Below are 22,885 nucleotides of genomic sequence, written 5' to 3'. Positions count from 1 at the left end.
CCACTGGCAAGAACTACATTGAGGTCTTCCAGGATATCTTGTCCTATGAGATTTGTGGCTATATCTGCAATCAGGGGTCTTAGTGTGCCAACCTCTCCATCAGCACCCTCCCATTTATAGAAGTTTTTAGTGATGAATGCTCGGGAGGGGCCCCCTACTCCCATCAGTTGGGGTCCTGGTATTAATTCCAAGTGTGGGAGAACCTCAGCACGCCTTAAGATGGTTTTATCAACCCCTGTGTCAAGGAGGTATTTGAAAGGTTTATTGTCTATTTTTATGGTTAATTTTGGATGGGTATTTTCTGTAATACTGGTTACCCATAATGTTTGTGGCTTTCCTCTTGTTAGTGGGGTTGAGGGTTGCCCCGGAAGGAGTTTAAAGGTGGCAAGGGTTTGCCATCTCTGTCATATTTAGATTTACAATCTCTTTTCCAGTGAAAGCCCCTTTTACAGCGAGGACAGAGGGTTTTAGGGGGTCGAGTGGCAGCCAAACCATTTTTTGGGCAATTTTCTTTCCAGTGTCCAGTTTCTCCACATTTAAAGCACTTTGAGTTGGGTTGGGTTGCAACTACAAAGGCTTGGACAAGGGAGGAGGCCTGGTATGTGGCATGCGGGGGTCTCTCCCTCTCTTCACGGGTCATTGGCCACCAGCCCACGAGGGCAGGGAGAGCAGAAGCGGCAAACAGGGTCAGGATGGCCAGTGAGCGCTGACAGAAGAAAGCCCTCCCGGGGAGACTGGTCCCAGGTGCAGTGAAACAGCAGTGATACAGCTCCAGACACAGCAGTGAAAACAGCTCCATTTATTCAGTAGGAGAACTAGAGAATTTATAGTGTGGAGGCAGTAGCCAGAGCCTCAGTTGATAGGTGCTCATAGTGTGCTTTATTTACATGTGGCAGTGGGCTCCTATCTTCCAGACTATCAGGCAATGCCTGATTATCATATAGAAAAAGCCTGGGGGTAGTTTTTACTCCAGGTAACTATGCCAAAGGTCATGTTTCAGATAAGGTCAGGCATCCGTGCTTGGTGGCACTTTCCAGGTGAGCCAGGAAGAGAGCAGGAGGCCCCCTGCTGAAAAGGGGAGTCCTTCCATTTGGCACTGAGCCCCTTAGGGCTATCCGGACATGGAGAACTACAACCCTAACAGCAGGGTTTCCCAACAGTGGCAGTCCCGATGTCATGGGTGGCCACAATCCATTTGTCGTAATGTTCATTTTTTTTACTCTCTGGCATGCTTGTCTGTGCTCAGGGGTCATCCCTTCCCAGACAAGGTTGTTTAAAAGCATTGCTTTGGCTGTAGGGTCTGTTATTATTCTATCTAAACTGGCCTGCACTCTTAGTATAAAGTCTGAGAGGGTTTCAGTTAGTTTTTGCTTTAAGAAGGTTAATAAGGAGGTCTCTCCAGGCCTGGTGGACAAGGAGTTAGGTGGTCCCAGGCCTGTAGTGCACATAAGCAGACCTGTTCAAAACAGCCAGCAGGAATCACAGCCTGCTGGATTCCTGTGGAAAAATTGCCCGGGCCGAAAAGCTGGTCATAATTCCAATCTAGGAAACTCCCATTGCACAAATAATGGACTGGGGAGGGTGGATCTACAGATATCTCTCCAGTCCTGGGGCGTTAGGAGGTTACTATTAAAGGTTTGTAGTATAGATTTTGTCCATGGAGCATGGATCCTAACCTCACGGACAGCTTGGCTTAGTTCTTTTAAGTCTACTGCCGGGAGGGGGTACCAAGCCAGTGGACGTTGCCTTGTTATTTGTAGGTTAATGGGAAAAGCTTCTACTGATGGGGTTTTGGGGTCCTGAGACATTGTGTCTGGGGATTCTGGGGGCAATAACTCCCATTATCCCTGAGATTACAGAGCTGTTCAATGGCTGTGGGGTGTGGCGCCACAGGTGCGGCAGCAGTGAAGGGGGAGGGGGATTTATCGGGGAGTCTTTGGAAGTTTTTGAAGTCTGGGTTTTAACATCCGGGTTTGTTAAATCAGTCCATGAGGATTCATAGAGGGGAATAAGGGGGTAAAGGTTATTTTTGTTAATGGGTGGGTTTTGTCTGACTTGGTCAGTTTTTATTTTTGGAGCTATTGAATCTGTTACTGAGCAATCTTTGGGATTTTTTTTCTTTATTTTTTAGGGATGTCGAATCTGCTGTTGGGAAATCTATAGGGTCTTTTTCATTATTTTTTAGGGCTGTTGAATCTGCTGTTGGGAAATCTTTAGGGTCTTTTTCATTGTTTGAACCCTCCCCTTTATTATCCCCTGGTGCTAGTAAGTTTTCCTCAGTCTTAGGTGGATTTCCTAAGCATTGTCGAATGGCTGCTGTTATGGGGAAGAAGGAAAGGGGCAAGTGGTGTCTTAAGAGCCAGATAGGCAATGTTGGTCCAGACCTCTGGGTCAGAAATTTCTGCTGACAGGATCCAGGGTGCAAATTGAAATACTTCATTCCAAAATTTTGAGCTTTCCTTTTGGGAAATCTTAAGTCCTCTTGATCTAAGTAGGGCTCTAAGGGAGCAAATTTGGAGGTTTTTTTTGGCATGATGCTGAATTACCCAGTATAGAAAAGAAGTGTTGTCAGTGGCATTCAACATTCCCAGGGCAGCCTGACACAGGGGATTGAGATGCTTTGACAAGCACAAGCCTAGCCGCAGATTTAAGGGACTGGCAACCATCCTTGTGACTTTTAACTGGTTACTGGGTTACCAGATTGTATTAGAAAGATGTATAGATAGGAGGTCTTTGTCTACACCTGTGCAGGCTGTCGGGGTCTGTTAAGAGGACTAAGAGCGTTCAGCTAGCATCAAGGAGTAGCCTTGACCAGAAAGCCTCAGTTGCTCCTTCGTCTTTAACGGTCCCACGCAAAGACTCAGACCAAAAATAAAAGGAGGAAAAGAGAGAAGAGACTGCCAGTCCCCAAGAGTGGGGTGGCTTAGAGGCAAAGCTGTCTTTTATGCTCCTGATGGGAGGTGATAGGAAAAAGAGATTTCTGATATTGATTGGCACAAGCCTAAGTGCAAATTTTAGGGTTACAGGAAAAAAAAAATGGCTTTTAAAATTTTTTGTTTGTTTGTATGGTGCAAGCCACCTTGAATTTTTAAGTGCTCTGCAGGGGATAGTTAATTTAAATTCTCACCTAACTGGTTTAGCTTGGGCTTGAGCACCCCAGGGGCAAGATAACAAAACAGATTAGGGAAGTTTACTTTAGAAGTTGACTTTTAGGCTTATATAAAGATCCCTTAGAACTTTGGGGATTTTTGTTTCAAGGGGTGTTGTTTAAGATAGAAAAGGAAAGTGGGATGAAACGCTGATTTCTAAGGGAACATGCCTGGGATCAAAACCCCAGGTGATTCCACGTAGTCCACAGTGCAAGCCTGCCCACAAATTTAAGAGATCCGGCGACCACTCTAAGAGCAATTAACTGGTTATTGCATTACCGGGTTTTTGCATTAGAAAGATGTATAGATAGGGGGGTCTTGTCTACACCTGTGCAGGCAGTCGGGTCCATTAAGAGGGCTAAGAGCCTTTGGCTAACATCAGGGAGTAGCCCTGATCAGAAAGCTTCAATTGCTCCTTTGCCTTTAATGGTCCCACGTGAAGACTCAGACCAAAAATAAAAGGAGGAAAAAGAAGAGAGACTGGCAATCCTCAAGGGTAGGATGGCTTAAAGGCAAAGCTGCTGTTACCCTCCTGATGGGAGGCAGAAGGAAAAAGAGAGACTGCCGATCCTCAAGGGTGGGACGGCTTAAAGGCAAAGCTGCTGTTACCCTCCTGATGGGAGGGGTACTCACAAACTCTGCACGTTCCAGGAGCCCCATGTTGGGCGCCCGCTGTGGGGTCTCTCCCTCTCCTAGCGGTCGTTGGCCACCGGTCAATGAGGACAAAGGGAGCAGAAGCGACGAGCGGGGTCAGGACGGCCAGTGAGCACTGACGGAAGAAAGCCCTTCCAGGGAGGCATGTTAAACGATGCAAACAGCTCCAGACTCAGTGAGACAGCTCTAGATTCAGTGAAAGAGCTCCATTTATACAGTGGGAGAACTAGGGAAAATATAGTGTGGAGGCAGTAGCCAATGCCTCAGCTGATAGGTGCTCATAGTATGCTTTTTTACATGTGGCAGTAGGCTCCTATCATCCGACTACCAGGCAAAGCCTGATTATCATATAGAAAAAACCTGGGGTAGTTTTTGCTCCAGGTAACTATGCCAAAGGTCATGTTCCAAATAAGGTCAGGCATACATGCTTGGTGGCACTTTCCAGGTAAGTCGGGAAAAGAGCAGGAGGCCCCCTGCTGAGAAGGGGAGTCCTTCCATTTGGCGCCGAGCCCCTTAGGGCTATCTGGACGTGGCGGACTACAACCCTAACAGCAGGGTTTCCCAACACACCATCACCACCATCACCACTATTGTCTTCATCATTGCCTCCATCATCACCATCATCATCATTATTGTCATTGTCATCTTCACCTTCACTTGGAATCAGGAGAGGGAACTGTATCCTCAATCCCTGTGAGATCTGTTATTACACAAATGATTGAGTATACTGAAGCCCACACAAAATGGCTCTCAAAACTGACCTGAAGAAGGAAGTAAATAAATCTCCTAGTGGTTAAGTCAGGAACATTACCTCAGTATCTGTGTCCAGGAAGCAATGATAAGAAAAGGGAATTCCTAAGTGAAAAGATACAAGCTGCATTAGGCATTATGCTAGTGTGAAATTTCAGGGAGGGTAAAACAAATGCTGATGAGAGATGTGAGCTAAGGCAAAGGATACCTAAGCCTTTAATGCATGAGCCCCCACCCTGACTCAAAGAAGCCTGTGTGCCACTCACTATGGCTCTTTCTTACATGAAGCTGTAACTTGTTCAGTTAGAGCAACCTTTTAATTTTCTATTCTGAAATAATATTAGATGTACAGCAAAGTCTCAAATATAATATGGCAAATCCTCAAACATGATTCCCAGAGCAACCCTAATGCTAAAATCTGCACAATTTGACATATTTATCAAAACTAATAAGTTAACATTGGTACAATATTGCTGTATACTAAAGACTTTATTTATATGATACTGTTTTTTTGTGTTTGTTTTATACAGTACTTTTTTAAAAAATGCTCTTTTAAAAGCAGGTATTTTAACATATATTATGGAACAAACTCTACACTGAATTATTTACATATATTAATTCATTATACAATCACTCTGAAAGATAATAGCAAGCTAGATCTAGCACTGGTAGTCTTAGCTATAATTCTGTAAAGATTCTGTTGGAAAAGTGAAGTTGGTCTTAAAATATTGGTTCACATATCTTGAGAATACTTCTTTTCTGATAAGATCCTCTACTTTTTTATGTACTCTATCTTCTTTTATTTTTAATGGGGCTTTTGGCTACTCTAACATTATCCCCTCTGAAGAGGTAACCCTAAAATATTTTAAGGATTAGATGAAAGCTCCAAAATACTTTTGACATTTTTAGCCTTTGGAACAGAGCATGTTGCTAAGAGGCTCAAGGACATTGTGAGTTTTAGCCAAAAAATTGGCTACTTTTCTTTGGGGTCTTTTTTCCCTAACTGCATAACCAATTCCTACCTCCTATTCTTATCACACCATCCTCTGAAGGGGTTACCCAACTTGGGTTAGGAATCAGGACACAGACCGCTCTGGCTTCTTCCATGCTGAACAGGGATGCAGGATGAGGCAATTGGAGTACCCTTTAAGTGGGTCTATCTAAAAGACTCCCAAATTGCATAACCCTTATCACCACATGGAGGCAGGATCCAGGCGCTCTCGGGCAGTACCCTCTGTTCTCAGCCCAGTCCCCATGCCAGAGGGAAGCCAGAACCTAGCACTGTCTGGTGGTGTGCTGAGATCATAGCCACTACACATGTACTTTTCTAATCCAGGATACTACATTGTATTTAGGAGCAACTATTTTGATGGGAAAATCTTAGCAAACAAAAATCATAGCTTTGTACCTTCTTTCAATCTAATTTAAATACCTGAAGATAATTTGATTAGTGTATGTTGGTACTTTATCTAATTATACTTAATATAGCAGTCCAGTAACTAAGACAGACAGCTCTGGAGAGCCTGCCATGTATGGATGTTTTAAGGAAATGAGTAATAAATTAATTTTCCATTTATAGACTATCATCTGCTTAGAAATAGAATTCATTCAAAGAGAAACAAGTTTTGGGTACAGAGTGAGAGCTCAAAGGGTGAGAGGGGACATCTGAAAGAGGAGCATGTTGAAAGAGCATGTGGCTAGCTAGTCACGAACTTGAGCTGCAACACTAGCACTAAAGGTTTTTCCTCCTCCAGGGGTGGACCTCTCCTCACTGCGCAAGTTGAAGCTTCAGAAACCCATGAGTATGTTAACAGATGTCAGACAATTCTTATCTGCGGGAGGAGACATTAATGAGAAAAACGATGATGGTGTCACACTGGTAAGTTTGTACACATAACTCAGAAATTATTTAAGTAGAGAATTTAAAGCTGATTCTAAAATGGAATTGGATATAATTAACTGTTCAAAATGTGTTTTTCTCACAAAATGATGTATACATTTTCACTGAAGAAATTTTGGAAAGCATATCAATATGCAAAGAAAAACATGCAAAATATTTATACCAGGCCCAGAGAAGATGATACATATGTGTTGATACAGTCACTTCAAACCATTCTACCCATGCAGAATAGGTAGATTTGAAATAATTTTGTTTATTATTTTGTTGATGTGACTTTGGAGATGTAACTTTTAGAAAAAAGCTTTCATTTTGGTTCTAAGTGAAAAAAAAAATGGATGTTCTGAATTAATTCACTTTAGAAGTTCAAACAAACTTCTGTCATGGCATTTTTATACAAGTGTATAAGCTAAAAGTAATCTAAACTTGAATTAGTTTAATATGATCTGTATACTGACCATCAAAATTAGTTTGTTTTATTGACCCATGAAATTCACCCAAATTTGGCATACTTGGATCAAAATGATTAATGTCAGAAAGAAATATACTCAGGACAAAGAAGAGAGAACATGGAGGGAAGTCAGTGTAACAGCAAGATGGGATGGGCACAGGCACAGTGGGACCCAGTGGTGCAGAGCATGGGAAAGCATGGTACGAGGCTAGATGCCGGAAGTGAAGGAGGAGGTCCACCGCACAGGTAAGAGTCGTGTGCCCCAGGAATTATCATTGGATGCATTACCATTTGAGATTTATCAAATGTAGATTTGGAAATTTGGGCTTGGTGACATACACCTATGACCCAAGAACTCAGGGGCAGAAGCAAGAAGGTCACATGTTTGAGAGCAGCATGTGTAACATAGTAAGATACTTTTTACACATACCTGTTCCCACAGAAAGCAGAGTTAGTGCCTGTGACTGCTAGATGGAATTATCTTCCTAAATATTTCCTTTGTAAGGATAAACTTAAAAGTCTATCATTTAAAAATAGAACCCTTTAACATTGTGGGATTTATAAAATTTTTAAATTATACTTTTCTGAATCTAATCTTCTACAATTATTAAGGATTGAAACCTCAGAAGACACTACAGAAGATGGAGCTGTTAGAATGAAACAAATCCTATTTAGAGTATATTGGAAAGCAATACGTTCAAATGAAAAGTAGTTTAATTAACATATTTATGCAATTACAGACCACATGCTGCAAACAAAATAGTGAACCACAAAGGCTGTTTTTTCATGGTTCACTTACTGGGAAAGTGGATCATATACACTATAAAGGAATTAAATCTAGAGTATATTAGAAATGATAAAGGCAAAACAGCACTGCTGACTTTTTGACTATGTGCACAGCTCTGACTAAGGTGGACTGGGAACAGTAAGTTTGTGCCTCTGAAGTACTGGAGCTCCAGCTAAGTGTGAGAGAGGCAGAGGCCCTGGCAGGGATGAGTGTGGCATCCTTGAGAGACATCCAGGAGTCGCATTTGGTTGAAGTTGCATAGGCAATAAGAGGGAGCAGGAACCAGGAGAGATAGTGTGGAATTTTTCTTGAATTGTTTGAGATAGTATCTCCCCTTTGCCCCAGCTGGCCTGGAGCTTGTTATGTAGATCAAGGCTGACCTGGATCTTATCTCCTACATCTGCCTCCTCCCTAGTGCTGGCATTAAAGGCATATGTCAGGGCTGGAGAGATGGCTCAATCATTAAGAGCACTCAATAACTAAGAGCACTCTTAGAGAAGACTCAGGTTCAGTTTCCAGCTCCCAAATGGTGGCTAACATTCATCTGTAATTCCAGTTCCAGGGGATCTCACACCTTCTCCTAACCTCTGTGGGCCCTGTATAACACTGGTGCACTTACATCCATGTAGGCAATATACACATATACATAAAATTTTTAAATAAATAAAATATTTTTTAAAATGAAGGCATATGCCACCACACCTGGCCCAAAGATCATGTTTTCTGGGTCTGTGATAACTGTGACTATTGATCTGGGTAAGCAGAAAGATGCCCAAGATTTCTACTTGAAGGGACATTTCAGTTTTACAGTGGCAACTCATCGTGACTGTGATGTGGCGGAGGGACTACAAAAGTCAAGGTGGAGCAGAGCACCAGGGAAGGAGCTTTTCCAGTCACCTAGCAGAGCCACAGGGAGGCTCAGATGAAGCAGAGAAGAAGTAAGAGGAGATCCAAGGCACCTCACCAAGGGATGTGTGGTGTGAGATAGAGAAGAAACTCCATAGTGAGCCACGGGTTCTCAGTTTGTGTTTGTGTGATGGAGTGCACATCATATGAGCTCCAGATGGTGGCCAGTAAACTAAGCCTCGAGCAACACCAGCCTTGGATAATCAGCTTTGAGGACCTCTTGGCCATCTTAGTGGAGGCTTAAGTTTGAATTCTGGAGCCTGGAATTCAGAGGTTTCCTACATTGGAAAAAGAATTTGTGCAACATCAGATGATATTGACAGCCTTGATAGTGAGGAAGTCACCAATTCCATCTGGAAGGAGAAGATTTGGGACAGAGCAATGGAAATGGAAGAGAAGATGAGGAGCCATCTGTGAAGCTGGAGGAGAACCAGAAGTTGAAAGAGCATAGGAGGAAAGTGACCAGCATCAGGGGTGGTGGCCAGCAGGGATAGCTGAGCCTCAGTTACAGACAGGATGTGAGTTGGCTTCTGGGTTTAGTAACCTGGAGGTGGCTGTTTTTCTCCTGCAGGACAGTTGATGGCTCAAAAGCTGATTAGAGTGGGATGTTCAATTAATAATTCACTTATTATATTGACTAAATTAATCTGAAATAGAACAATAAAGCTAGATTCAATATACTAGACAATGTTGCAACTTTTTTTTACAACCACTGTAGATACAAGCATATACTTCAAACCCTGTTGATACCCAAATAGCTACCAAAAGAATCAGTAGGCACCTGTAAACCACTATCATTTTAATCTCTCCAATCTTGAAATTCTTCGATTTGGGTTCTTTTTGAGCAGAGACCATTAAAGCTGTAAATAATTTTCAGTAATAACTAAATTACATGCTGACCTTCTTTGAGCTTTGAACAAGAAAAAAGGATGATAAACAAAAGGCCAGGGAGCCATCCAGGAAGATCACAGCAGGGTACAGGGTGCTAGATGGGGCTCCTGTGTCTGAACGGGTTAGACTTTATCTTAACGCCTACCTTTGCTTGCATTTTCTTTTCTCTGAGTGTACATTGCTTTTCTGTCTATTGATAAGGTTCAGGAAGATAGGGTTCATATCTTAAACTGGAATGCCTGTTGTGCTTCAAAGTTAAGCATAATTTCTCATACTGTTACAACTGGAATGAGTTTCAGGTAGTGTGCATTGTTTGTGATTTTGACTCCTTTTATAAAAACTCTACTGGGCACTATTATCAGGGCCAATAAGCTCTCTCTAGCCTGGCTATAAGCCTGAGAAGAGGACACACTACTGTTATTTGGCTAAATGGACATAGTTTTAAAGTGACTCTTAAAGACTCATTATTACAACCATAGATTAATGCATCTCTCAACCCTCATCAGAGAAGCATTTATCTGCAATAGGTGGTAACACAGAGACCCACAACTGGTCAAGGTGCAGAAAACATGTGAATACAGAATGCTCAGCCCTAAATGAGACAACTTTGTCACACGCTCCCTCACAAGACTCAGGGATCAATGGGGAAGGGGGAGCAGCTTTTAAGAGCCAGAGGCCATGGAGGACTTCAAGAAAACAGACACAACAGACCAATTGTACGTATACATTCAAGTGATTATGAGAACATGCGCAAGGCCTGCACAAGCTCAAGCCAGCAGGGAGGAGGAAGGTTAGCCCCAGGAAGTCCTGTCCCAAACTGAGGAGTTGTTAGCAACTGAAAGCTGCTGGGAGAGGGAGAGTCAGTTTTCTGTATTAAACCTCGCCTACCCATGACTCGGGGACCCTTGTAGAAGATGGAGTGGAAAGATTGTGAGGGCCAGGGTTGGTACATGAATTTAAGGAAACAGACTTTCAGGCCACTGGAAACTTGCTCATATGAACTTGCAACAATGCTGACAGGATGCACAAGAGTCATGCTGACTCAGACAAAAACCCAGCCTAGACCGGGGGAAATGGGCAGCAGGCCCCAACCCTAGCCAAGGAACTACTGGCAAAAGATTACTGTGGGGTGAGGGAGAGTAGATCTTCTTTAAGGAAGTGACTCTAGATATGCTGACTAGACTCCAGTGGCTGAACTTGCAGCGAGGGATACATGGATAGAAATGTTTGACCAGATAAGACTTAACGTATATGGCAGAATACCTGAATTCTGGTGTGGGGGGAGGCAATAGGGGGTGGGGAGTGGGGTCTAAATTTGACTCAGATGTATTATGTGAAATGCACAAAAACTCAATAAAAATATTAAAAATGGGAAGAAAAACAAAACAAAACAAAACAAAACAAAAACAATGTAGCCCTGGTAGGTCAGCCATGCTTTAGTGGATGATGACACACCCAAGAGTATATGAGCCACATAGATTGGACTCAATGGGTTTAAAAAGAAAAAGAAAAGACAGAAAGGTGGGTAGGGAAGGGGGCGGATCTGTGAGGATTTAGGGAAGGGGGTGGATCTGTGAGGAAGGGGGTGGATACAATCCAAGTATGTTATATGAAATTCTCAAAGAATTAATAAAAAAGAAAATCCAACAAAGTAACCAAATATAGGTTTTTTTAAAGGCTTTTTAACTTCTATAAATCATCTTCTGAAAAGTACATAACACCTTACAGAATGTGAGTCTTTTAATGTTGGATTCCAAAGGATATGAAAACAGATCCTTGGGTCTAAGTGTATAAATTCTTGAAAATATCATTGCAATCACCTTCTGTATGTTTCTAAGACATGGACTCTTTTACTTCTTTAATTAGATGTTTGGCACATCATATCTGGATTCTGAGACTTCCTTGTCTTGGGGAGAAATATTCAAAGATGAAAATACAAAGTATTTTTACTTTTCTCACTTTTTATGAGTCTGTATGTGTATGCACATGTATGTGTATGCACATGTATGTGTATGCACATGTATGTGTATGCACATATATGTGGAGGCCAGAGTCAACACTGAATGCCTTCCTTGATCTTTCTCCAACTTACAGGGTTTGCCACTGAACCTGGAGCTCACTGATTTGACTAGGCTAGTGACCAGTGAGTTCCAGAGATTCTCCTCTATCCCCACACGGGGTCATACACACAGATTTGTATATGGGTTCTGGGGATCTGAACTCAGGGCCTCATGCTTGCAGGGCAAGCACTTTACCAACTGAGTCATCTTCCAAGCCCTTTTCTCCCTTTTTCTATTTCCTGGGTGCTAGGTTACCCGTTCCTTCTTAATAGACTTAGCAATTGTTATCAATTTTTAACATTTTGGGGAAATACACTTTTATCATTACTTTACTCATAATTTCAATGTATAGATTAGAATTCCTGGTTCCATAAAGCAATGAAAATTTCCAGCTTGATCCAGGGCTATGAATCTTTTTGCCATACTCCTCTTTAACCGTCTGATGGTCTCTAGTTAGGGTGGTGATTTAAATGTTATAGAAATAGTGCACCGAATTATAAAGAAAACCAGTTTTGTGAACTAGGGGTGTAGTTCAGTTGGTAGAGTCTCATATACAAAAACTCAAATCTCCATCAACTGAGGAAGTAAAATCATGTCTTTCTTTCATTGTGTAAATACCAATGTGGAGTTACAGGCCAAGTACCTGGACTGACACATGAGGTTTTGAATGGCTCTTTCTCAGGGTTGATTGACTGCTAGCACAAATTTTCATGATCATACCTTGCATGATCTGTCAGTTTAGTACCAGAGGTCACAAACATTAAATAGAACCAAATTCGGAGAAGAAATGGTTTAATTGTATGGAGATATTTTGTAAGGCCCCTTCCATGAGGAAGTGACCTGAAAACTGGGAGTTTTCAACGTTAAACACACAGAGAAGTGGCAGGCATCAGACTTCACAAAACCGAGCTGGGAGGAGAAGAGAGCAGAGAAAGTTTGATATCAACTATAGAACTTAAGTTAGCATTTTAAATAATGAGGAAAATTAAAGGATGGCTAATAAACTAGTAATACTATATGAAACTGAGTTTTCAAAGGTCGCATATCTCTAAAACATGTAGAATTCATGGAAATGAATAAAACAGATGACCATTTTTCAGTAGAAAATTAAATCCTAATTAAAGATGACTCCAAAGGAAGAAATACAGGTAGCTGAAAAAAAACCAGTGTGAGCAACAGAATGAGAACCAATTTTACTGTAGTGAGCTTAGGAATAAATAATAGTGCAAGCCAGCACGGGTGGTCAGTGGGGCTGCCTCCTGTCCTGCACTGTTGAGTGGGGTATGGAGCCGGTTTTCTGCAGCTCAGGAGTGCGTGCATCAGCAATTGGACAGAATGTTTTAGAATCTGAATCCCATTCTAGGAATGGGCAGGAGAGACTGATCAGAGAGGCACAGATAACAATCAGGAACAACGTGTTTACAGTCAAAAGTGACCAGTGCCTGGTAGCTAGAGATTGGTCAGGTCAGCTATGATGCACCTGGGTAACTGTGCACTGTGCTTTTCTGAAAAACAACCAAGGACAGTCCCCTGATGAAGAGGTCACACAGACCTCATACTCAGCCAAGCACTCAGGCAGGGCTCTTAAACTTTCTGTGTCTCTGTCTCTGTCTCTCTGTCTCTCTCTTGTTTGTCTCTCTCTCGGTGTGTTTTTGTTTTTGTTTTTGTTTTGTTTTGTTTTTTTGTTTTTTTTGAGGCAGTCTCCTCCTGTAGCCCCAGCTGGCCTGGAACTTGCTATGTAGATCAGGCTGGCCTTGATCTCACAGAGATCTGCCTGCCTTGGCGTCCTGAATGATGGGATTAAAGGCATGGGCCACCACACAGGCCAGGCCCTTCTCATAGTTATAAAAAAATTGTACCACATGTGTGCAATACCCACAGAGGCCAGAAGAGGGTGTCATGTCACCTGGAATTGGATTTAGAGATGATTGTGAGCAGCTTTGTGTGTGCTGGTGAACCAAAACTAGGTCTTCTGCAAGAGCAGCCAGTGCTCTTAACTACTGAGCCATCTCTCCAGTTCATCCTTTTATTTTCATTGTTAATGTGGGTGATGGTAGCACTGTGCTACGTGATAAGCAGACCCAAGGAGATCATGGTCAAAGTGGCTTCACCTCTACAAGGTGAGCTCCAGATCAGGAAGTTCTTTGTACAAACAAAGGCTGCTGCTTGGGCAGCCAGCCACACTCTAGTCTGAGAACAGGAAGAGCAAGTGTGGCCCCATTCTCAGGGCTGCTTGCTTAGACATACACTGCCAGAAGACTGTTTCTCCACTGGGCCTAGTCAGGGTCACAGTGCTGCACATTCCAAATGCATTTTTCCAATTACATGATGAATCTATTGTTTAGAATGTGTTAGCCCAACACTCCATGACAACACAAAAAAGAAGTAGCAGCAATCACGTATTTAGATGCTGACTCCCATATATAAGGAAACATATATCATGTGTGAATATGTGTATACGTGTGTATGTGTGTAATTGCATGTGTGCATGTGTGTACAGGTATGTGTATGTGTGTGAGTCTGTGTATATGCACGTGTGTATATGTGTAATTGCAAGTGTACACATGCGTTTATGTGTGTATGTGTTCTCTGTAGGTGTATGTATGTATGCTATATGTTATATATATGTATGTGCATGTGTGTATGTCTGAATGTGTATGTCTATATATGTGTACATGTGTGTATATTATGAGTGCATGTGCATATGTGTGCATTTGTCTAATTGCATATGTGCCTTGTGTATGTCTTATATGTGTGAGTGTATATTTGCATGTGTATGTAATTATATGTGTGCATGTGTGTATCTGTATGTGTGTATTGCCTACATGCTTGTGCGTGCATGAATATGTATGCGTATATGTATATTTGTGCATGTGTGCATGTGCTTGCATGTTTGTGTGTGTGTATTTGTGAAACCACTCCTATGTATCATCATTCACTGTAGAGAACAGGTGATTTCCGTATTCTGATAACTTTCCATGAGATGCATGTTCCTGAGCATGCTCTATTAGTTCAGTCCAGAACACAAATGTATCTATTTTCCCCTCCAGCCCCCCAGAGAAGCACACATGGGGTAATCTACGATATCATGTTAATAAACTGTTTCAGATGCGGGAACCTGGTATCTTCCAGCCAGTTAGGACAAGTAGTTAGAGTCCAAATTTTACTTCAGAGAAGATTCTAGATTCTGAGGAAGTATACTGCACAGAACCTGGAGATTTGCTGACAATTCAGAAGTTCATTGTTAGTGAAATCAAGGTAAAGGCTCTTTGCTCCTCATATTTTGTGATGAATGTTTGCAGTTCTGCAAAATATCTGGGCGTATTCAATTATGGTTTGCTGTTGTATCTGTTTTGATATTACTTGGGACTAAATTTAGCAGCTTCCATAAATCTCACTATCAAGCAGTTTTTTGACTTCTCTGACAAGGAACTGGGACTGTTCTTTCTAGTAGATTCCTTCAGAGCCAAGCCTGATATGACTGGCTAGACTTGGCTGAGGCATTCCAAATGTTGGGATGCTGTTCTTGCTGAGTGACTACCGCATCTCCTGTTTCTGCCCAGGGACCTTGATATCATTAGTCAGGTGCTCACCCACTTATAGCAGCTGTTCTGGATTCAGTTTTATACATTTAGTTTTATATTAAAAATGAAAATCTCTTGAAAATCAAATATTTTTGCAAATATCATAGAGTAACAAGTAATCATTCAGATAAAGTAGAATAGCTTTAGAAGCAGGTCAAAGATCACCTATCTGGAATGGGGCTTCTTAAACTTTTCCTGTCATGAACACTACATGTAAGACATTTTTATGTGCCCCTAGGTATTATGTAGGCATATAAAATAAGTACACAAATCAAATGCTTATATAAATAGTAATTTTAAAGCAATTATTTTTATACATTAGCATTACCGTTTATTAAAGACAAAAACAAACTGCATACTGAGATGCTTGTGTTTGTTTGTCTAAGACAATGCAATTCAAAGATGTTAATTTGATACATACTGAAGAATGACAGTAAAAACATTGAAAGCCATCTTTTGGAAATGAAGTGATTGTAATTTTGTAAGAGCAGAGAACTTTCAAGTACAGTAAGAACACAGCAGTTCGCAGCACATGTTAGTCTAAACCTGAGATGGATATGTTGGGCAGCTACTACATGACATAATGCCATGCCCACATCTTGTCACCACAGTGGCCAACCCAGAACCTGCCCTTTCTCCTTTTCTCACTGGGCTATTCATAAAGTTGAGCCTCCAAACAGAGCCTGTTATACTGATTGTCATAGGCTGAGTCTCCTGAGTCACTGCCACCCTTGCTGTTCTTAACTCAGCTGACTGGCTCACTCTTTGCCTCTCCTTTCCCCAGCCCATGGTGTCTGTGTTCATTTGTTTGTAAATAGCTCTGGGAGGAAGTAGGAATTACTTGGAAAAGTCTACACTATTAGTGTCAAAAGGAGAATCATGAAAAATCATCAAGTAGTGAACCATTTCTACTTGATATCCCTGCATGCACTGTCCATGTACCAGGCATCTATAGGGTTTGAGTGATGTCCCTTCCAGTACTGCATTTGGGTTTTCTCTTGGTTCAGTTTCTGGGGAATGCTCAGTGAATTGAAAGGACACTGATCCCATAAATTAGGCTTATATGGCATTGCTGCAAATATGCATGGCCACTTTGGCAGAGCTTGATTCTGGACCACCCCAGAAAGAGGTTTGGCAAAACAGCCTTCAGTCCACCCCTTAATTAGAGATAAACTGTTTCCACTGTTACTAAGGCAGAACCAGTGATGGATTCTACCTGTTATAATGCTTTACACACAGCTAGCACTTGCTGATCTGTCTGTGGATACTGAGTTTCTACCTCTTTCCATGTCTGTGTCCAAAATGTTATTGGAACTGCTTGCTCAGGTGGTTTTGCCCATCTATATCTCTGTGAGATTCTGATGACTTCCAACCTGAAGGGACACTGGGGGAATGGAGCACACAGCTGTACCACTTAACCTAAAATGGTGTTAGCCTGTTCAAACGACTCTTGAACTTTTTTAGTGCAATTTCACAGGTATCCCTCCTTATTCAATATGTAGGGGACAGGCAATCTGTATAATTTAGGGAATAATAACCCATTAATACCAAAGGGCCCCTAGAAAAGTCACCAAGAGATACCCTAAGTCCCAAGAAATGTCACCAATACACTGGTAGCCCAAGATTACCTTAAGCTCTTTTCCTGTTTCTGTGACTGCCTTGAATCTTCCCATCCAGCACCAGAGACAGTCCCTGAATATGAGGGCTAGTCAGTAGACCTTCTGCCTGTGGGCAGGAAGAGGCAAACTGTTAGTTATTTGAATTTGCATTTTTGTGAACTCAGATCGCCATGGAATGGAGCTTTGGGAGGGAGTGGGAATTACTTAGAAAAGTCTCCATTATGAGTGTCATAAGGAGATTCATGAAAAATTGTGATTTCTTGACAATTCATATTTCTTTCAAAAGTGCTAATAAGGCCCACTTATTAAACATGGCCACTTTGGTAGAGCTTGAGTCTATTTAAATGAAAATAATCATGTTTTATTTAACACTATCAAGTTACAGAGCCAACATTCTGTTAGGTAGTCTTGTTTAAAATATTGAACAAATGATATTGGTGTGAATATTGTTTTTTTCACAAAGGTCAAATAACAAAATATCCATGTTGCAGCTGCACATGGCGTGTGCAAGTGGCTACAGGGAGGTGGCGTTGCTTATCCTGGAACATGGTGGAGACCTCAACATCACTGATGACCAGCGCTGCACACCCCTGCATTTGGCAGCCAAGTATGGCCAGGTGAGAGGATTTTCTCTATTATTTCTGCAAAATCATTTAACAATTAATAGATAACTTTATATTTAATTTTGATGATTTCCAATTTGTATGCTAATCATTACATAATTTGACTCTTAATGGTATCATCTTATCATACAAATATTTAAATCAGAAAAAAAATCTTTATTTTTCTAAGAGCACATGAAAGTGAACCTTCCTCAGAGCCCTGTGTATGACAGTTGAACTCACTGGAGAAATAATTAAAAAAAAAAAACTATAAGCATTCTTCATAGAATGGCTAGTGCTTCCTTCAGAAAAGGTGGGGTTGTTCAGGATGAGGGGGCAAGGGACAATAATGAGGGTAAATATAATCAAAATGCATTATAAAAATGGATGAAATTATTAAAAATTCTAGTTCTAAAATGTGAATTTTGTTGAAGTCTTACTAGTCATAATATAAAAAAATAAGTTTTTCATACATGGTTATTTAAGCTAAATTGCATACTTTGAAACAATTTGGGGTAAAAAGTCACATATTTATGCTTATTTAAATGTCTTAGAAACCAACTAGTTTGCAAAATATTGGCCATAAAATATGAGTAATGCAGTTCTTTAAATACATAAAAGCAATCAACTTCTAGCCTTAAAGAAAAAGGTATTGCTCTGGAAGGTTGTTAAACAAGGTCATTGTATTCCTTTTCAACATTTCTTACAAAAAAATGATTCATTTATTCAATAAGCATAGTAAGCTCACTGGCTTTTGAAGTTACTAGACTTTGGAGCAGCAGGGACTTATGTTGGTAACTAGATTATAAACTGATCAGTCAGAGGCTGGAGAGATGGCTCAGCAGTAAAGAGTACTGGCTACTCTTGCAGAAGACCCAGGTTTGATTCCCAGCACCCACATGGTGGCTAACACCAGTCCAGGGAAATCTGACACCCTCTCTGACCTCCGTGAGCATTGCACAACACAAGTACACTTGCCTACATGCAGGCAATACACTCATACACATAAAATAATAGTAACTAAAATATTTTTTAAAAAATATGATCACTTTAGCAAAAATGAATGGAGCCATCCAAAGACTTTGATGGTGCCTCATCCTGAATCCAACTTCTGCAGCCCCAAGTCTGTACATCCTGCACCTGAGCACCAAAAACTAGAAACAAATTATCGTCCATAAGAATTTTATTTGCAAGATAAATGGCCAAAAACATCACTTGCATGTCCACTGAAAATGAACAAATTGTTGTATAATTGTCCGATATGGGTCCATGTGACCAAGAAACTAAATGAAACTTAGTAGCTCCTGACAACTTAGATGATTTTCAGAGTGTACTGGGAAGCCATGGAGGCAAGGACAGGAACATACAGTAGGAGTTCAGTCCATAAGTGTCACAAGCTGATCAAGCAGTATGCACTTAGGAAGATTTCTGTCTGTATTTACTAAACACGTGAAGAGAGATGAGTGATGTATTCTTGATAGTGACCAGTGCTGGGAAATTGGGTCAGGTTATTTTGGGGAGAAATGCACAAAAAATACATTTAATTATATGCCTTTAAAAGTTAGCTAGGCGATAGTGGCAGCATGAACAAGACCTATGCAAACTCAAAGCAGACAAAAAAACCAACATAGAACTAGGCAAATGGGTAAGAAGCCCCAACTTTAGCTAAGGAACGATTGTCAGCTGATTGCTGCTGGGTAAGGAAGAGTTGGTCTTCTTTAAAGCAGTGACATTAAATAGGCTGGCAAGGCTCCAGTGGATGAACCCACACTGAGGGACATTTGGGGACACAAACTTGACTATCATGTATGACAGAATGCATGAAATCTGGCAGGGGAGCACTGTGGAGAGGTGCAGATAGGGGAGGGGTTCTAAATATGATCAAGATGTATTGTGTGAAATGCACAAAAATTCAATAACTTCTTTAAGTTGGCCAAGCCAACTTGATGGCTCAATGGATAAAAGTGCTTGCTGTGCTACCCTGACAACCTTAGTTCACATGGTGTATGGGGAGAACAGACTCCTAAATATTGTCTTTTGAGCACCCCAGGCATGCTATGGTATACACAAACACACACACACACACACACAAATAATCAATAAATAAATAAATAAATAAATAAATAAATAAATAAATAAATAAATAAAGGCGGTGGAGAGACGGCTCAGTGGTTAAGAGGACCAGGTTCAGTTCCCAGGACCTACATGATGGATAACGACTGTCTGTAATTCCAGTTCCAGGGGATCTGATACCCTTTTCTGGCCTCTGTGGGACATTATACACATGGGTGAACTTACATACTTGCCAGCAACACACATACACAAAATATAATCAATAAATCAAACAAGTGTAAATAAATAAAAGTTGGATACATTGGCATTTATTTAATGAATGTGATACAATGTTATGTGGATACATAGATACTTTGTACATATTTGGGATATTATGTCTTACTTTGCTTAACTGCTAACATAAATCAAAACTAAAGCAAAATGGACAATAGTATATGATATCTCAAAAAGTCATAAAAACTTGAAACATATAAAATATCTTCTTGAGACCCTCAGAAATTAAACCTCGTTGGATATTTTTTTCTGAATGTATAGATTGCTGAATAGTGTGAATATCTGACATTTTCTAAAATAACCTGGAGGTAATAAGAAATGTCTACCAAGAATGCTAGCCTTTATTCTCCTGGACTATTAACTGCCCCTCAAAAGCAGAAACTGTGTGTTATTTACTGATGAGTCCTCAATACACTGGGTGTTTACTGATGGGTCCTTGCTATTCTGGATATTTATTCATGAGTCCTCAGTACCCTGGGCATTTACTTATGAGTCCTCAGTACCCTAGGTATTTACTGATGGGTCCTCAGTACCCTGGGTCTTTACTGGTGGGTTCTTGGTTTCCCCAGGTACTTACTGATGGGACCCAGTACCCTGGGTACATATTGATGGGTTCTCAGTATCCTTGGTATTTAGTGGTGTGTTCTTGATGCCCTAGGCATTTACTGATGGGTTCTCAGTACCTGGATATTTCTAATGGGTCTTCAGTACCCTGGGTATATGCTGATGGGTTCTTGGTACCCAAGGTATTTATTTATGGGTCCTCAATATCCTGAGTATTTACTGATGGGTCCTTAGAACCCCAGGTATTTACTGATGAGTTCTCAGGACCCTGGGTATTTATTGATGGGTTCCCAGTACCCCAGGTATTTATTGATGGGTTCCCAGTACCTCAGATATTTACTCATGAGTCCTTCATACCCTGAGCATTTACTGATGAGTCCTAGTTACCCTGGGTATTTACTGATGTGTTATCGGTACCCTGGATATTTACTGGTGAGTTCTTAGTACTTTGGACATTTATTGATGGGTCTACAGAATCTGGCATGATGGTTCTGATTGCTCTTATCTTATTCTGCAGACAAACCTGGTGAAACTCCTTTTGATGCATCAGGCAAACCCTAACATTGTGAACTGCAATGAAGAGAAGCCATCAGGTGAGTTGCATCATGTAGGAGCCACCTCTTCCTCTCCCATGGACACAATTTATCCAACAGTAGCACAGCGTGCAGTGCAGGTGGGCCTCTAAACACCACTGTTCCAGCAGGAACCACCATCTGCCCTGCATTCTGGGAAGGCAACCAGCAGGGGAAACCAGAGTTGCTGCCCCACCTAGTTTCAGTAGCTTTTACCACAGGTACAGAAGCATGCTGTGTCACTCCAAAATCTCTTTTGATTGGTATTTTGCTTGTGACCCTTTTTGCCAAACATTTATTTCTTCCTTAGTGAGTTTTAAAATAGTAATAGTATTTTTCTGCATAGATATTTATATTTAATGAGACAGAAGCTAACAGTTTCATGCTAACTGAATGTGACTTATTTTATGACTTATTTTTATGTCTGTGATCCTTTGTGCCACTAACATTTCTTCTATTTAGTGCTGCAGTAGTTATGTAGATTTTTTTAAAGTAACTGAAGTTTCCAATATTGTTTAATTTCCAATTTAATTTCACCAAATTCAAAGGAGAATTCTAAATAACAGAAAAGTCTGATGTAAGATATAAAAAAGTTTAAAGGTGGCAACCAATCTTAAAAACTAATTAAATCTATTTATTTTTCTTGTCCCTGGACTCCTACTAACTTAAAAGCCCTCACACTTGAGATTTCCTATCTAAACACTGGTAGAAGTGAGTTTAAACTGGGATGAGGACCTGTCTCTCTTTCTTGCTTTATTAGCATTAAGTATAATTTTTTAATGTTTATAACTTTATCTTGTCTGCTAAAATAAATTGAAGATCTGACAAATGGAAGAACGAATTGCTTAGTAGTCTCAAACTTTAGTATAAGGCTAATAACAATAATCTAGGGGGCTGGAGAGATGGCTCAGTGGTTAATAGCACTCACTGCTCTTGCATAAGACTCTGGTTCAATTCCCAGCACCCATATGGCGGCTACCTACCATCTGTAACTCCAGTTTCAAAGGATCAGACACCTTCTGACTTCTTCAGGCATTGCATGACACAGATGCACTTACAAGAATGTAGGCAATACACATAAAATAAAATAATAAATAAAAAGATAAATAATCAGCATTAACTAAAATTGTATGTTGAATTGCAAGTATGAAAATGGCAGCTGGCATAGTGGTATATGTCTGTGATCCTAGCACTTGGGAGGCTAATGCAGGAGGATTGCTAAAAGTTCAATACCCTCTTGGGGTACATAGCACCAGGTCACTTAAGGCTACATAGTGAGACCCTGTCTCCAAACACATCAAACAAACAGAAATGTTTAAAAAAGAATAATTCTTAAATGAATAGATTGATTCTCTCTGTGTCTGCTCCACTGGTTCTATAAGATTTCACTGTCAAATGCCCACACCTGGCTTATTTCCTAGAAAAGGGAGATTGGACTGACTCTTGGTCTCATGAATGCCCAGTAGTATTTTTTCATTTTAGGTCTAGTGTCATGTATCCACAACCAATTCCCAATGACAGCTCTGCCTCTTAGGCCCCCAGCGAGTTAGCATTCTTCTGACTGAGTCATAGCCCTAGAAACCTCAGCACAGGACACAAGGACTTAGAAAGCCTTCTCCATGTTGACCCTGCAGAGTCCATCTTTCTTGTTCATAGCACTTGACGATGCAACATGGCACAGGGCTCATCAGACAACCTCAATAAATGTGTTTTCATTCAATAAAGATCTGCCTTAAATAAAGATGCTCCCTTGAAATGCAAGGAACAAATCTATAATGTATGAAGGGTGCCAACTAAATGCACTTGAACAGTCTGGAAGAAAATGAGCCAGGTAACAAGTCATCTAGAGCTATAGAGCCGAGGACCTAGTATTCCTGTGGTGGCTGAGTGAGTTATCAAGTCTTTTCATTTTTCTGTATCTTGAACTTGGAATGGACACAGAAAACTGTCTGGGGAAACAAGAGTTTGAGGAATAGCTTTTAAGTGGGATAGAAACACAGTCTCCCTGAGTGATGAAGCCCAGATCTCTTCTCCCTTTCCATACCCTATTGCT

At 40.9% G+C, this 22,885-nt stretch overlaps 1 protein-coding gene across 1 annotated transcript in view; it reads left to right on the top strand.

The window, feature by feature from the left end:
• Positions 1-22,885, top strand: part of Myo16 (myosin XVI) — a 497,779-nt gene that overhangs the window by 134,981 nt on the left and 339,913 nt on the right. The window contains exons 5-7 of the mRNA XM_029557215.1: positions 6,308-6,432; positions 17,240-17,365; positions 20,778-20,853. Of these exons, the coding sequence (XP_029413075.1) occupies positions 6,308-6,432; positions 17,240-17,365; positions 20,778-20,853 (327 nt within the window). The remainder of the gene's footprint in view (positions 1-6,307; positions 6,433-17,239; positions 17,366-20,777; positions 20,854-22,885) is intronic.

The sequence above is a fragment of the Nannospalax galili genome, unplaced genomic scaffold (genome assembly GCF_000622305.1).
Source record: "Nannospalax galili isolate Female #2095 unplaced genomic scaffold, S.galili_v1.0 scaffold267, whole genome shotgun sequence".
Lineage (NCBI taxonomy): Eukaryota > Metazoa > Chordata > Mammalia > Rodentia > Spalacidae > Nannospalax > Nannospalax galili.
This window is presented reverse-complemented; position numbering and strand designations above follow the sequence as displayed.